Source organism: Aotus nancymaae, unplaced genomic scaffold, assembly GCF_030222135.1.
Source record: "Aotus nancymaae isolate 86718 unplaced genomic scaffold, 86718_ANA_hifiasm-v0.15.2.pri h1tg000021l, whole genome shotgun sequence".
NCBI lineage: Eukaryota > Metazoa > Chordata > Mammalia > Primates > Aotidae > Aotus > Aotus nancymaae.
Genome location: NW_026988433.1, coordinates 21,360,706 through 21,377,479, shown reverse-complemented (window position 1 = coordinate 21,377,479; position 16,774 = coordinate 21,360,706). Strand labels below are relative to the sequence as shown.

Genomic DNA, 16,774 nt, shown 5'->3' with positions numbered 1-16,774 from the left:
CTCTCAGCTACTTGGGAGGCTGAGATGGGAGCCCAGGAGGTCGAGGCTGCAGTGAGCAGTGATTACACTACTGCACTGCTGTCTGAGCGACGGAGTGAGACCCTGACTCTTTGAAAAAAAGGTGTTTAATGTAAAAAATAAGACTCTCTTTCATTTTTTAAATTCTCCATAGGTAAGCACACATGCACACACAGTTATGTTGTTGTATGTTTATTTTTTAAAAATAGGCCAGGTGGGCCAGGTGTGGTGACTCATGCCTATAATCCCAGCACTTTGGGAGACTGAGGAGGGTGGATCATGAGGGCAGGAGTTTGAGACCAGCCTGATCAACATGATGAAACCCCGTCTCTACTAAAAATACACAAAAAAATTAGCCAGGCGTGGTGGCAAATGCCTGTAGGCCCCGCTACTTTGGAGGCTGAGGCAGGAGCATTGCTTGAACCCGGGAGGCGGAGGTTGCAGTGAACCGAGATCGCACCACTGCACTCCAGCCTGGGCAACAGAGCAAGACTCTGTCTCAAGAAAAAAAAAAAAAAAATAGGCTGGGTGTGGTGGCTCACCCCTGCAATCCTAACACTTGGGAGGCCAAGGTGGGCCAAACACTTGAGCCCAGGAGTTGGAGACTAGCCTGGGCAACATAGCAAAACCCCATCTCTACTAAAAATATAAAAATTAGCCAGGTGTGGGGTAATCACCTGTGGTCCCGGCTACTCGGGAGACTGAGGTGAGATCACCTGAGCTCAGGGAGGTTGAGGTTGCAGTGAGCTGTGATTGTGCCACTGCTCTTCAGCCTGGGCAATAGAGTGAGACTCTGTCACCCTTACCCACACCCCAAAAAGGACGTATAGTGCATATTGTTCTACAAGCTTTCTTTCTTTTTTTTTTTTTTTTTTTTTTTTTTTGAGATGAAGTCTCACTCTATTGCCCTAGCTGGAGTGCAGTGACACAATCTCGGCTCCACCTCCTGGGTTCAGACGATTCTCCTGCCTCAGCCTCCCGAGTAGCTGGGACTATAGTCACGCACCACCACATCTGGCTAATTTTTATATTCTTAGTAGAGATGGGGTTTCACCGTGTTGGCTGGGCTCTTGACCTCGTGATCTCTTGGGCTGGGCTCTTGACCTCGTTGAACTCTTGACCTCGTGATTCACCCACCTCGGGCTCCCAAAGTGCTGGGATTACAGGTGTGAGACATCGTGCCCAGCCCAAGCTTTCCTTCTTTTTTTTTTAAATTTAAATATTTTTTGTTTGTTTTTATAAATAGAGACGGGGTTTTTCCATGTCAGTCAGGCTGGTCTTGAATTCCTGACCTCAGGTAATCCGCAGGCCTCAGCCTCCCAAAGTGCTGGGATTACAGGCGTAAGCCACCGCACTCGGCCGTCTTTCCTTCTTTTTACAGAATGTTTTGGGCCATCTTTCTCTGTCAGTTAGTTTACAGATCTGTTAGTGATGACAGAATATATTGCATAATAATTTTAACCACCCCTCTGCTGGTTTATACTTAGAATTGTTTCCATCTTTTGCCTTTACAAATCTTCCCCCAGCCTGGGCAACAAGGCAAAACCCATCTCTACTAAAAATACAAAAATCAGCCCAGCATAGTGGTGTGTGGCTATAGTCCCAGCTATTTGGGAGGCTGAGGTGGGGGGATCACTTGAGCCTGGGAGGCGGTGCTAATCTAATAGTTGAAAAGTAAAAAATGGATGTGATGTGCATTTCTTTGACGGGCTGAGGAAGCTGGGTCTTTTTTGTGTTTTCTGATAATGGCCCTGTGTGTTTCCTCTTCCAATCTTGCTTACTCATGACCTTGGTCCATTTCCCAGTTGTCTGGTTGCCTGCGTCATTCTAAGCCTGAAGCCTAGGAGAGGTCTGAATCTGACGTCTCCATAACTCTGGTCTCCTTCTCCCACAGGTGGATGAAACTCAGTTTAAGAAGATCCTTGGCTACATCAACTCTGGGAAACAAGAAGGGGCAAAGCTGCTGTGTGGTGGGGGCATTGCTGCCGACCGTGGCTACTTTATCCAGCCCACCGTGTTTGGAGATGTGCAGGATGGCATGACCATCGCCAAGGAGGAGGTGAGCACCTGGGGCCGGTGCTCTGGGACCGTTCTTGGCAGAAGGAGAGGTAAACAGTTCAGCCTGGCATCCTGACACTGTCACCCATCTGCTGTCTTGGGGCCAGATCATGAGTTATGCCCAGAACAAGTGCCCAGAACAAGTGATTCATGGTATGCATCTGATCTTGTCGCTCCTCTTCAGCTCCTACCCTCTGTCTGGGAGATCATCTGCATTCCCCAGCATGGCCTGCAGGCCCTTGTATCCTGGCCCTGAGAGCCAGGAGTCTAGGAATGACCTTACCTGCTCCTTCCCATGGCCTATTTTTTTTTCAGTCAGGGTCTTGCTATGTTACCCAGGCTGGAGTGCAGTGGGGTGATCATGGCTCCTTAGAGCTTTGAATTCCTGGGCTCAAGTGATTCTCCTACCTCAGCCCCCTGAGTAGCTGAGACTACAGGTGCTCACCACCACGCCTGGCTAATTTTTTTTTTTTTAAAACAGAGTCTCGCTCTGTCGCCCAGACTGGAGTGCAGTGGTGCGATCTTGGCTCACCATAACCTCTGCCTCCTGGGTTCAAGTGATTCTTCTGCCTCAGCCTCCTGGCCTGGCTAATGTTTTAAAATTTTTTTAGTAGAGGCTGGGTACACTGTCTCACCCCTATAATCTCAGCACTTTGGGAGTCCGAGGCAGGTAGATCACCTAAAGTCAGGAGTTCAAGACCAGCCTGGCCAACTTGGCGAAACTGCATCTCTACTAAAAATACAAAAATTAGCCAGGCGTGGTGGCGCTTGCCTGTAATCCAAGCTACCAGTAGGCTGAGGCAGGAGAATTGCTTGAACCCAGGAGGCAGAGGTTTCAGTGTGCTGAGATTGCACCTCTGTATTCCAGCCTAGGAGACAGAGTGAGACTTAGTCTCAAAAAAAAAATTTTTTTTTTAACTTCCGACCTCATGATCCACCCACCTCAGCCTCCCAAAGTGCTGGGATTACAGGCATGAGCCACTGCGCCTGGCCCAAGCTTCCCTTCTGTTTACAGAATATCTTAGGCCATCTTTCTGTGGGCCAGCACTTTGGAAGTCCGAGGCAGACTCCCAGCTTTTTTTTTTTTTTTTTGGAGACAGTCTCGCTCTGTCACCCAGACTGGAATACGGTGGTGTGATCTCGGCTCACTGCAACCTCTACCTCTTGGGTTCAAGCTATTCTCCTGCCTCAGCCTCCAGAGTAGCTGGGATTACAGGTGTGGACCACCACACTCAGCTAATTTTTTGTATTTTTAGTAGAGACAGGGTTTTGACATGTTGGCCAGACTGGTCTTGAACTCCTGACCTCAGGTGATCCACCTGCCTCAGCCTTCCAAAGTGCTGGGTTCAGGGGTGAGCCACCATGCCCAGCCAAATTTTTTTTTTTTTTTTTTTTTTTTTTTTTAGTAAAGATGAGGTCTCACTATGTTTGCCAGGCTGGACTCGAACTCCTAGACTCAAGCAATACTCCCACCTTGGCTTCCCAAAGTGCTGGGATTACAGGCATGAGCCACCATGCCCAGCCAACTTAAATTATTTGACAGTAAATCTACATGTCATGTGTGAATAATTCATACCTGGCAGGATTATTTAGAAATGGGAAATTGTATGTAAAGCCTGGGGCCCACAGGAGGAAGTTGGCCCCTGTTAGCTTCCTTCCCTCATTCTACTGGACTTGATGGCTTTTATCTTCCCCAGAACTGTTAGAACATGGCTGGGGGCTCATCCTCCGTCTGGAATCATCTGTTCCACTCTGTGAGAGCTTGATGGCAGGTGCCTCTGTGTTGACGTACCCCGCTACTCTGCTCTCTCACTCCAGATCTTCGGGCCAGTGATGCAGATTCTGAAGTTCAAGACCATGGAAGAAGCTGTCGGGAGAGCCAACAATTCCACGTACGGGCTGGCCGCAGCTGTCTTCACAAAGGACTTGGACAAGGCCAATTACCTGTCCCAGGCCCTCCAGGCAGGCACCGTGTGGTAAGAGCCTCCCAGCAGCCCTTTACAACCCAACGGAGATTCCTGAAAGCCAGGGCCTTTGGGAATCCAGTGGTCACCATCCCAGAATTTGGGGAGCTGGGCTCAGTTTCTCCTGGGTCAGGGTGTGGTGTCAATTTGAGAGTTCTTGCTACCTCACCTCTGGGGGATCAAGCTTCTCTGTGGTGCAAAGGCCCTGCACCTGTCTTTGGCAGTGAGCTGGGTGGCGGGGCTCCTCCCCAGCTGCCTCAGGGCAGGAGACCAGAGCAGAGGGAGCCGTGATTGTGACACTGATCCTAAAGGCTTAGCCCCTGCTTCATACCCACTGGGATGGCTATATTTTTATTATTTATTTATTTTTAGTTTTTTTTTTGCGACGGAGTCTTGCTCTGTCACCCAGGCTAGAGTGCAGTGGCGCAATCTTGGCTCAGTGCAACCTCCGCCTCTCGGGTTTAAGCAATTCTCCTGCCTCAGCCTCCCGAGTAGCTGGGATTACAGGTGCCTGCCACTGTGCCCAGCTAATTTTTGTATTTTTAGTAGAGACAGGGTTTCACCTTCTTGGCCAGGCTGGTCTCTAACTCCCGACCTTGTGATTCAACCGTCTCGGCCTCCCAAAGTGTTGGGATTACAGACCACTGCACCTGGCCTAGTTTTATTTTTTGAGCTAGAGTCTTGTTCTGTCATCCAGGCTGGAGTGCTGTGGGGTGCAATTATAGCTCACTGCAGCCTTGAACTCCTGGGCTGAAGTAATCCTCCCATCTTTGCCTCCCAAGTAGCTGGGACCACAGGTATACACTACCACATTTGGCCAACTAAAAAAAAATATTTTCTTTTGTAGAGATGAGATCTCACCATGTTGCCCAGGCTGGGCTATATTTTTAAAAAACAAAGTATTGGTAAGGATGTGGAGAAATTAGAACCCTCCTATGTTGCTGATGGGAATGGAAAATGGTGTACTCATTATGGAAAACGGTTTGGGAGTTCCTCAAAAAGTTAAACATGAAGCTCCCATATGACCCAGCAATTCCACTTCTAGGTATTTATTCCAAGAAAAAGGAAAACATGCATCCACATAAGAACACGTACATGAATCTTCACAGCAGCGTTATTGATAACAGCCACAGGTGAACACAACCCAAATATCCATCAGTTGATGAATGGATATAGAATGTGATCAGTCCATGCAACGGAATATGAGTCAGCCACAGAAAGGAATGAAGTAGCTGCATCAGTCTGTTCTCACACTGCTAGTAAAGACAGACCAGAGACTGGGTAATTTATAAAGGAAAGCAGTTTAATGGACACAGAGTTCCACAGGGCTGGGCAAGCCTCACAATCATGGTGAAAGGTAAAAGGCACATCTCACATGGTGGCAGACAAGAGAAGAGAATTTGTGCAGGGAAAATCTCCATTAGAAAACCAGCAGATCTTGTGAGACTTACTATCAAAAGAATAGCATGGGAAAGACCTGCCCCCATGATTCAATTACTTCCCATAACACGTGGGAATTGTGGGAGCTATAATTCAAGATGAGATGGGTGGGGATACAGCCAAACCATATCAGCAGCCATACGTGCGATAGCATGGATTAATTGTGAACATCACATTGAGTGAAAGAACCCAGACCGGTTGGGTGCAGTGGCTCACGCCTGTAATCCCAACACTTCGTGAGGCCGAGGTGGGTAGATCACTTGAGGTCAGGAGTTTGAGATCAGCCTGGCCAACATGGTGAAACCACATCTCTACTAAAAATACAAAAATTAGCTGGGCATGGTGGTAAGTGCCTGTAGTCCCAGCTACTCGGGAGGCTGAGGCAGAAGAATCACTTGAACCCAGGAAGCGAAGGTTGCAGTGAGCCGGGATTACACCATCGTACTCCAGCCTGGGCAACAGAGTGAGATTCCATCTCAAAAAAAAAAAAAAAGAACACAGAAGACACTAAAGGCCACATACTGCATTTACAGTATTATAAATATCAGAATAGGCAAATCTGTAAAGACAGAAAGTACACTGGTGGCTACCAGAAGCTGGGGGAGGGAGGAGTGGAGAGTGCCTGCTTCCTGGGCATAGGGCTTCTTTTGGTGCGATAGAAATGTTCTGCAAGTAGACAGTGGTGATGGTTGTACAACACTATGAATATGCTATAAACCAGTGATTGTACACTTTAAAATGGTGAATTTTAGGCTGGGCCTGGTGGCCTACACCTATAATCCCAGCACTTTGGTAGGCTGAGGTGGGTGGATCATGAGGTCAGGAGATTGAGACCAGCCTGATCAATATGGTAAAACTCCATCTCTACTAAAAATACAAAAATTAGCTGGATATGGTGGCAGGCACCTATAATCCCAGCTATTCAGGAGGTTAAGGCAGGAGAATCGCTTGAACCTGGGAGGCAGAGGTTGCAGTGAGCCAAGATTGCGCCACTGCACTCCAGCCTGGCAACAGAGCAAGACTCTGTCTCAAAAACAAATAAAAGACCGGGCGCGGTGGCTCACGCCTGTAATCCCAGCACTTTGGGAGGCCGAGGCGGGTGGATCACGAGGTCAAGAGATCGAGACCATCCTGGTCAATATGGTGAAACCCCGTCTCTACTAAAAATACAAAAAATTAGCTGGGCATGGTGGTGCGTGCCTGTAATCCCAGCTACTCAGGAGGCTGAGGCAGGAGAATTGCCTGAACCCAGGAGGCGGAGGTTGCGGTGAGCCGAGATCGCGCCATTGCACTCCAGCCTGGGTAACAAGAGCGAAACTCCGTCTCAAAAAAAAAAAAAAAAAAAAAAAAAACAAATAAAATAAAATTAAATGTATGAATTTTAAATTTAAATAAAATTTAATAATTTTTTTAAATTGCAAAAAGAAAAAGCCATCCAGGCACAGTGGCTCACACCAGTAATCCCAGTGCTTTGGGAGGCTGAGGCAAAGGACTTGAGGCCGGGAGTTGGAGATCAGCCTGGGCAAAATAGTGAGACCACCATCTCTACAAATTAAAAGATAAGGCCGGGCACGGTGGTTCACACCTATAATCCCAGCACTTTGGGAGGCCGAGACAGGTGGATCACGAGGTCAAGAGATCAAGACCATCCTGGCCAACATGGTGAAACCCCGTCTCTACTAAAAATACAAAAAAAATTAGCCGGGCGTGGTGGCACGCACCCGTGGTCCCAGCTACTCGGGAGGCTGAGGCAGAAGAATCGCTTGAACCCAGGAGGCGGAGGTTGCAGTGAGCCAAGATTGCACCACTGCACTGCAGCCTGGCGACAGAGCAAGACTCCATCTCAATAAAAAAAAAAAAAGATAAAAATTAGCCAGACATGGTGGCACACACTTGTAGTCCTAGCTACTTGGGAGGCTGAGGCCAGAGGATCACTGGAGGCCAGGAGTTGGAGACCAGCCTGGGTAACATAGTGAGACCTCATCTCTTAAAAAAAAAAGTTACTGCCAGGCATGGGGTAGCATGTGCTTGTAGTCCCAGCTACTCGGGAGGCTGAGGCAGGAGGTTTCAGTGAGCTGAGATGTTGCCATGGCAACTCCAGCCTGAGCGACAGAGAAAGACTCCATCTAAAAAAAAATTTTTTGAAGTTAAAAATAAATAGCTATGTGACATGCGCTAAGCGGAAGTTGGCCCTCTTTTCCGTGGCACCTGGAAGGTGTATAGCTGCTTCAAGATGAAGCTGAACATCTCCTTCCCGCCCACTGGGTGCCAGAAACTCATTGAAGTGGACAATGAACGCAAACTTCGTACTTTTTATGAGAAGCGTATGGCGACAGAAGTTGCTGCTGACGCTCTGGGCGAAGAATGGAAGGGTTATGTGGTCCGAATCAGTGGTGGGAACGACAAACAAGGTTTCCCCATGAAGCAGGGTGTCTTGACCCATGGCCGTGTCCACCTGCTACTGAGTAAGGGGCATTCCTGTTACAGACCAAGGAGAACTGGAGAAAGAAAGAGAAAATCAGTTTGTGGTTGCATCGTGGATGCTAATCTGAGTGTTCTCAACTTGGTTATTGTAAAAAAAGGAGAGAAGAATATTCCTGGACTAACTGATAACCACTGTGCCTCGTCGCCTGGGGCCCAAAAGAGCTAGCAGAATCCGCAAACTTTTCAATCTCTCTAAAGAAGATGATGTCCACCAGTATGTTGTAAGAAAGCCCTTAAACAAAGAAGGTAAGAAACCTAGGACCAAAGCACCCAAGATTCAGCGTCTTGTTACTCCACGTGTCCTGCAGCACCAACGGCGGTGTATTGCTCTGAAGAAGCAGCGTACTAAGAAAAACAAGGAAGAGGCTGCAGAATATGCTAAACTTTTGGCCAGAGAATGAAGGAGGCTAAAGAGAAACGCCAGGAACAAATTGTGAAGAGATGCAGACTTTCGTCTCTGCGAGCTTCTACTTCTAAGTCTGAATCCAGTCAGAAATAAGATTTTTTGAGTAACAAATAAATAAGATCAGACTCAAAAAATAAATAAATAAATAAATAAATAAATAAATAAATAAATAAATAAAGAAAGAAAGACTTTGGAGCAATACCGGGATCCTGGGAGTGTAACCTATAACCCCCAAGAGTGATTTCTGCAATCTCATTTCAAATTACAGGGTCAACTGCTATGATGTGTTTGGCGCCCAGTCACCCTTTGGCGGCTACAAAATGTCAGGGAATGGCCGGGAGTTGGGCGAGTACGGCCTTCAGGCGTACACCGAAGTGAAAACTGTGAGTATGGGACCTGCTGGGGATCAGAGCCTGCTGTGGGATTGGGGTCTGCTGGGGGCTTGGGGCCTGCTGGGGGCTCAGGGCCTGCTTGGGGTTCGGGGTCTACCGGTGGCTCGGAGCCTGCTGTGGGCTCGGGGTCTGTTGGGGGCTCAGGGCCTGCCAGAGGTTTAGGAACTGCTGGGGGCTTGGGGCCTGCCAGGGGTTTGGGGTCTGCTGAGCGGGCCACCTTTCAGCCTCTCCCTTGTGCTTGAGGCCATCAGTGTTTCCTACTAATTTCCCATTTTAAGCCTGAAAAGTAACAACAGAGGGTAAAGACCCAGCCTCTGCTCTGTCCCATGAGAAATACTGAGGGATGTGCCCCCAGCAGGCCTATGCAGTCATTTGCTGGGCTTTGTTATAGACCAAGGCCTATAGAGCCTGAGAAGAGGGGGAGACCTCAGGGTGCGGAGCCAAGAGGAAAAGCTTCTAGTAAGAATTGGCTATTAGATTGAAATGGAGCAATTCCCATAGTAAAAATATAAAATAAAAAAATTAAAAATAAATAAAAATAAAAAAAGAATAAGCTATTAGGCATGAGATATCAAGGCTCGTAACTATACCCATCTCCTTTAATTTGCAATTTCAGTGATTGGTATATAGCCTGAAGGACTCATCAGAAATGCAAAGAAAGCATTACTTCCATAAATGTTCATCACTGCTTTATCTCTAAGAGGGGAAAATCAGATGTAACCTAAATGTCCAGTAAATTCCCCAGTCATGGAGTAATAGGTGTCTATTACAGATGCTTTTGTAGAATATTTATATGGAAAATGCTTAGCCTTTAAAGTAAAAACAGTACACAAAGTAATGTACGTTCAGTATAAGCCCAATTTTTGGAATATATGTACATATATAGATACTTAGATACATTTACTTATAAATATGAAAAAAGACAGGAAAACGTGGAGTGTGGTGGTCCGTGCTTGTAGTCCCAGCTACTTGGGAGACCAAGGTGGGAGGATCACTTGAGCTACAAGTTTGAGGCCAGCCTGGAAAACAGATTGAGCAGACCTTTCCAGGATTGGAATCACCAGGCTGGAGTGCAGTGGTGCCATCACAGCTCACTGCAGCCTTCACCTCCTGGGCTCAAGTGATCCTCACATCTCAACCTCCCAAGTAGCTGGGACTACAAGTGCATATCACCATTGCTAGCTAATTTTAGTATTTTTTGTACAGATTGGGTCTCACTGTGTTACTCAGGCTGGTCTCAATCTCCTGGGCTCAAGCGATTCTCCTGCCTTGGTCCCAAGGTGCTGTGATTATAGGCATGAGCTACCACACTCAGACTGGCTCTCAGTTTTGTAAGTCGAAAAACTTGGTCAGGCCAAATAAGAGTCATGTTGGCCAATTTCATGAGACTAATTTGGCAACGTAGCAAGACACCATCTCATTAAAGAAAAACACAACAGGGAAAAACACGAAAGTAAAAATGATTTTCTGTCTACCATGAACACTAATTACAGTTTAACCAGCAAACAAACATAAACACAAGTGGTGTTTAAAGAAGAGGCAAATGAGTTGAGCTGGCCTTTCCAGGACTGGAAAAGAGGAGCCTCAAGGCAAGCCTGCCAGCCATGGAGTAGGTGAGAAAAGGCAGATGGGACTCATTCAGGGCTACAGTGCCAAGCCTGAGACTGGAGAGGCCGAGGGCGCAGCCTGTGTTCCTGAAAAGCTCACTGGAATCAACTAAACATGTTTGCTTCTTTGGTGTGGAAACTTTCCAATCTATGCAAAGAACAGGTATAAATGGTAGAATGATGCCAGGCACAATGGCTCACGCCTGTAATCCCAGCATTTTGGGAGGCCGAGGTGGGCAGATCACTTGAGGTCAGGAGTTCAAGACCAGCCTGGTCAACATGGTGAAACCCCATCTCTACTAAAAATGCAAAAATTAGCCAGGCTGGTGGCATGTGTCTGTGGTCCCAGCTACTTGGGAGGCTGAGGCAGGAGTTGTCTGAACCCGGGAGGCAGACAGTTGTCTGAACCGGGTTGCAGTGAGCTGAGACTGAGCAACAGAGCCTGGGCAACAGAGCAAGACTCTGTCTCAAAACAAACAAACAAACAAACAAACAAACAAAAAAAAAAACAGTAGAATGAGTCTCTGTGTCCCCACCATAAAGCTATGACAAAGACCAGCTCACAGACAGTCTTGTTTCCTTTAACTCCACCCAGTTCCCAGTGGGTATTCTTCATCCACTGCCCGAGCAGAGCCCACAGCAGCAGGAGGTGCCCATGTGGGTGGACAGCTTGTGCTGGGCTTTGAGTCATGAAACTGGATAAAAGGTCCTTCAGTTGCTGGAGAGTCTTTTTTATTTATTTTATTTTTTTAAATTTTTTTTTAAAGACGGGTTTCACCATGTTGGTCAGGCTGGTCTTGAACTCCCAACCTCAGGTGATCCGCCCACCTTGGCCTCAAGTGCTTGGATTACAGGCGTGAGCCACCACGCCTGGCCTGGAGAGTCTCAAATCTTGGCACATGACTAGGGTTAAGGAGGTGATATCTAGGATGGTCATGTGACAGGGGGGTATTTAAGCTGATATACCTGAAGGATGAGTGGAAGTTGAGTTGGTGAAAGGAGGAAGAGAAGAACATTCTAAACAAAGAGGATGGCTTCGGGAAAAGCTGTGATGGTGAGAAATATGGCTCTTCCAGGAACTGCAGAAAGATGGTGGTGGAAGATATGGTTAGTGGGGAGACAGCAGGGCCAGACTGCACTGGGCCTTGTTGGCCATGATGTGGGTTTTGGTGTCTGTGATAATGGATTTTGTTCTCACCTATGGGAGCATTTTAAGTAGAAGAATTAGGTGGCTCAAAATTTTTTTTTTTTTTTGAGACAGAGTCTCGCTCTGTTGACCAGGCTGGAGCACAGTGGCACGATTGTGGCTCACTGCAACCTTTCTCCTGCCTCAGCCACTCAAGTACTTGGGATTACAGGTGCCTGCCACCACACATGGCTAATTTTTTGTATTTGTAGTAGAGATGGGATTTTGCCATGTTGACCAGGCTGATCTTAAACTTCTGGCTTCAAGTGATCCACCCGCCTTGGCCTCCCAAAGTGCTGGGATTACAGGCATGAGCCACTGCGCCCCGCCCAATTTGTATTTTTAAAAGATTGCTCTGCTTAATCTACAGAGACAGAAACTTATTACTGGTTGCCTAGGGTGTGGGGAATGGGGAGTGTCTGTTCATGGGTGCAAGATTGCTTTTGGAGATGATGCACATGTTCTACAATTGGAGTATAGTGATGATTGTACAACTTGAAATATTCTAAAAGCAATTATACTTGATTGTGCATAAATTGTATCTCAAGAAAGTTTTTTGTTAGTTTTTTGTGTTTTTTTTTTGAGATGGAGTCTCGCTCTGTCACCAGACTGGAGTGTAGTGGCACGATTTCGGCTCACTGCAACCTCTGCCTCCCGGGTTCAAGCGATTCTCCTGCCTTAGCCTCCTGAGTAGCTGGGACTACAGGTGCGCACCACTACACCCAGCTAATTTTTGTATTTTTAGTAGAGACAGGGTTTCACCATGTTGGCCAGGACTGTCTTGATTTCTTGACCTTGTGATCCGCCTGCCTTGGCATCCTAAAGTGCTGGGATTACAGGTGTGAGCCATCGCACTTGGCCCAAGAAAGTTGTTTAAAAATTTAGCAAAGCTCACTCTGCCTTCAGTAGGGAGAATGGACCATCTGGTAAGAGGAGGGATGAGGGAGCTGTCAGGAGACTGCTCCAAGGAGACAGATGATGGGGGTTTAGATTGGCGTGGCGCAGCGCAGGTGGAGAAGAGAGGGCATATGTGATGAGAAGCCTGGACTAGGATTGGCGACTCTGGATATGGAGAAGAAAAGCAAAACTAGGAATCAAAGGTGGCATCCAAGTTTCCAAGTAGGGTTTGAGTGGTGACGCTAGTCCTGCGACAGGGAACACTGAAGTTCCTTGGTTCTCTCTAGGGTTGTGTTTGGGGTACCTGTCCAAACCCAAGAGGAGATGGGCTTGGAGCTCCAGGGGCAAGATCCAGATTCAAAATAGAAATTCTGATATCACTGGCCTATAACTGTTCATCAAAATGATAGTTACAGGCCAGGTGCGGTGGCTCATGCCTGTAATTGCAGCACTTTGGGAGGCCCAGATAGGAGGGATGCTTGAGCCCAGGAGTTCAAGACCAGCCTGGGCAACTTAATGAGACCCCATCTCTAATAAAAATATAAAAAGTTAGCTGGGTGTGATGGTGCATGCCTGTAGTCCCAGCTACTTGGGAGGCTGAGGTGGGAGGATCGCTTGAGCCAAGAGGTCAAGGCTGCAGTGAGCTGTGAATTGCACCCCTGCACTCCAGCCTGAGGGAATAGAAAAAGAAAATGCCCCTTCTGCTCGCACTCAGCCAGTACCTAGCTGAGGGCGCCTACAGATCACAGGGAAGCAGGAAGATCTAATTGCTTCTCTGTGCCCCTTTCAGGTCACAGTCAAAGTGCCTCAGAAGAACTCCTAAGAATCACGCGGGCTTCCTTCCTCAGCCATTGATTGAAAGTTCAACAAGATCAGCAACAAAGCCAAGAAAAGTGATCCTTGCATGCTGAATATCTCAAAAGAGAAAATCTTCCCACAAAATCTCTTGGGTCAAGAAAGTTCTCGAATTTGAATTGATAAACATGGTGGGTTGGTTGAGGGTAAGAGTATATTGGGAACCTTTTAAACGGCAACAATACTGCTAGCTTTCAGGGTGATTTTTAAAAAATAGATTCAAATGTCTTATCCTCTCTCTGAAACGCTTCCTGTAACTCGAGTTAATGGGGGAAGAAAAAGCCATTGTTTAAAATTATATCAGCATCAGGGCATCTGCTACACCCTGCTTTGTATTCTGGGCTCAGATTCATTAAAAAAAGCTGCTCTTAACTTATTGGGTAACTCTTTGTCCATCTCAATAACCCAAGGATGGTGGGGAATGGTGGCTCATGCCTGTAATCCCAGCACTTTGGGAGGCCAAGGCAGGTGCATCATGCAAGGTGAGGACTTTGAGACCAGCCTGGCGAACACGGTGAAACCCCGTCTCTACTAAAAGTACAAAAATTAGCCAGGCGTGGTGGCTGGTCCCTGTAATCCCAGCTACTTGGGAATCTGAGGCAGGAAAATTGCTTGAACCTGGGAGGTAGAGGTTGCAGTGAGCAGTGTTCGCACCACTTCATTCTAGCCTGGGCATCAGAGTGAGACTCCATCTCAAAATAAATAATAAAATAACCCAAGGAAACGCTGCCAGGCAGGAATGATATGGCACACTGGATATGATTTCTCCCCCTCTTCTGCTGTGGGTAAACAGCTTGTTTCATGCAGTTACCTTTTTATTTTAATTACACCAACAAGAATATGCTTGAACATTTCATGCATTTAATGAAGAAATACTTCTGGCCTGTTTACCCGTGGCAGCTCTGAGATGTGCTCTGGAGATCTCAGAGCACATCTAACATGTTGCTAAAAGAAAACCTAAACATGATGCCCAAGAGAGGGGAGAGGTAAACCAGAAAACAGACGCTGAATGTCCAACAGGGTCTTGGTGTGTCACCCAGGCTGGTGTGGCACCATCACAGCTCACTGCTGCTTCGACCTCCTGGGCTCAAATTATCCTCCTGCCTCAGCTTCCTGGGCTAATGTTTGTATTTTTTGTAGAGATGGGGTTTTGCTATGTTGCCTAAGCTGTTTTCAAACTCCTGGACTCAAGCAATCCTCCCACCTCAACCTCCCAAAGTGCTGGGATTACAGGCATGAGCCACTGCGCCCAGCTCAGTTCTCAGTAAAAACTTTATTGGGCCAAATAAAAACAACGTTGGCCAATTTCATAAGAGATTGATTTGGAAACTAGACATCAATTTACTCAGTTTAAGTGAGATCTATATCTTCAGTAACCAGACCTCTTGAGTCTCCCATCCAGAACACTATCTTCCTCTGGTCAAGATGCCTGGCAAAGGCTGGACACGGTGGCTCACATCTGTAATCCCAGCACTTTGAGAGGCTGAGGCCAGTGGACCACCTGAGGTTGGGAGTTCGAGACCAGCCTGATCAACATGGAGAAACCCTGTCTTTACTAAAAATACAAAAACAACAACAACAAAAAAACCTAGCCAGGCATGGTGGTGCGTGCCTGTAATCTCAGCTACTCGGGAGTCTGAGGCAGGAAAATCACTTGAACCCAGGAGGTGGAGGTTGTGGTGAGCCGAGATCACGCCATTGCACTCCAGCCTGGGCAACAAGAGTGAAACTCTGTCTCAAAAAAAAAAAAATAAATAAACAAATAAATAAAAATAAAGAAAAAGAAGAAATGAAAGCTGGGTTCGAGAAGGCAATCAGCAGTCTCTACCACCTTGTGAAACACCACTGTGATCTGACAGTCTTGACGATGTATTTTCAATGTACTGCCAAAATTATAGCTAACTCCTCTTTAACTACTCAGGATTTAGGCAGATGCCCTCCTTATGCCTAACTTTATCACCAGCTTAACCCTCATCTCATTATATAGGATGAGATTACTTCTAGGAAGGTTTTCTCTGGAGAGTGCATCATTTAAGAATATTTTAGGCCAGGGCACAGTGGCTCATGCCTGTAATCCCAGCAGTTTGGGAAACTGAGATGGGTGATTTGCTTGAGCCCATGAGTTCTAGATCAGCCTGGTCAACATGGTGAAACCTCATCTCTACAAAAAAAATACAAAAATTAGCTGGGCATGGTGGTGTGTGCCTGTGGTCCCAGCTACTCGGGAGGCTGAAGTGGGAGGATCACTTGAGCCCAGGAGGTTGAGGCTGCCGTGAGTTGTGATTGCACTATTTCACTCCAGCCTAGAGTGAGACCCCATCTCTGAAAAAAAAAAAAAAAAAGAAAGCAATACTGCAAAGAACCCTGGTAGGGGTGAATTGGAAAAAGTAGAGAAATGTAATACTTCTTGCCTGCTGTGCTCACTGTAACTGTGAGAGAATCGGCTCTTTTAACCATCGGATAAGAAAGGAAATATTATCTATGAAGGAATGTCTGTCAGGTTGATTTTGACATCCTAGACACATTGATCTCCTTGCACTGTTAGTGACAGAAACGCATTAGAACCTTAAGTAGCTGTCTGAAATAAAAACAGAGCTCTCAGGTGATGAACCACCTGATCTCTCTGGGTATTCAGATGTAGGTCAGTCACAGGAGTATTAGGTGTAAAGCCCCGTGCTTCTGGGTAAAGCCTCCATTACCGGCTGCACAGAGGCCATAGGGAGCTTTTCCTGCAGCCCAGAGAAGCTTCCTAAGTGTGGGTGCCACCTTGTGGGACACGTGTAGAACTACGGCGCTATCTTCAAGAAGTAGCAGGATAGTCTCTCCCACTGGTGTCTTTCCAACGGTGTTGCATACAGTTTGGCTGTACATTTGGCAGGCAGTTCATTGAAGGAATCAAAGACCAGGGCCACATACAGACTCGAAAGAAATGAAAACAGGGACTCCCAACAAAAACTTGTACACGAATGTTCACAGCAGCACTACTCACAACAGCTCAACGGTGTAATCAACCCAAATGTCCATCAATAGATGGACAGACAAAATGTGACATATCCATGCAATGGATTATTACTCAGCCATAAAAGGAAGAAGTACTTATGCATCTGCATGTGGATGAACCTTGAAAACATGATGCTGAGCGAAAGAAGCCAGATACAAAAGGACAAGGACTGTATGATTTCACTTATAGAAAATGTCCAGAACAGGCAAATCTATAGAGAGAAGGCTGATTGCTGGTGGCCCTGGGGAGGGACCAATGGGGAGTGACTGCTAATTGGTGGCGTGCCCTTTTGGGATGATGAAAATGTTTTGGAACCAGATACAGGTGGCAGCTACACAACATTGTGAATTTACTAAATTCAACCAAATTGCTCACTTTAAAACATGAAATTTGTCTGGGCACGGTGGTTCACACCTGTAATCAGAGCACATTGGGAGGCCGAGGGTGGATCACCTGAGGTCAGAAG

General features: G+C 46.8%; 1 protein-coding gene and 1 pseudogene across 1 annotated transcript in view; both read left to right on the top strand.

Moving 5' to 3' along the window:
* ALDH2 (aldehyde dehydrogenase 2 family member) overlaps positions 1 to 13,683 on the top strand; it is a 43,677-nt gene extending 29,994 nt beyond the window's left edge. The window contains exons 10-13 of the mRNA XM_064379838.1: positions 1,913 to 2,077; positions 3,895 to 4,052; positions 8,639 to 8,753; positions 13,243 to 13,683. Coding sequence (XP_064235908.1) covers positions 1,913 to 2,077; positions 3,895 to 4,052; positions 8,639 to 8,753; positions 13,243 to 13,275 — 471 coding nt within the window. The 3' untranslated portion in view covers positions 13,276 to 13,683. The remainder of the gene's footprint in view (positions 1 to 1,912; positions 2,078 to 3,894; positions 4,053 to 8,638; positions 8,754 to 13,242) is intronic.
* LOC110569268 (small ribosomal subunit protein eS6-like) lies at positions 7,268 to 8,632 on the top strand (annotated as a pseudogene).
* Positions 13,684 to 16,774: the final 3,091 nt, after the last annotated feature.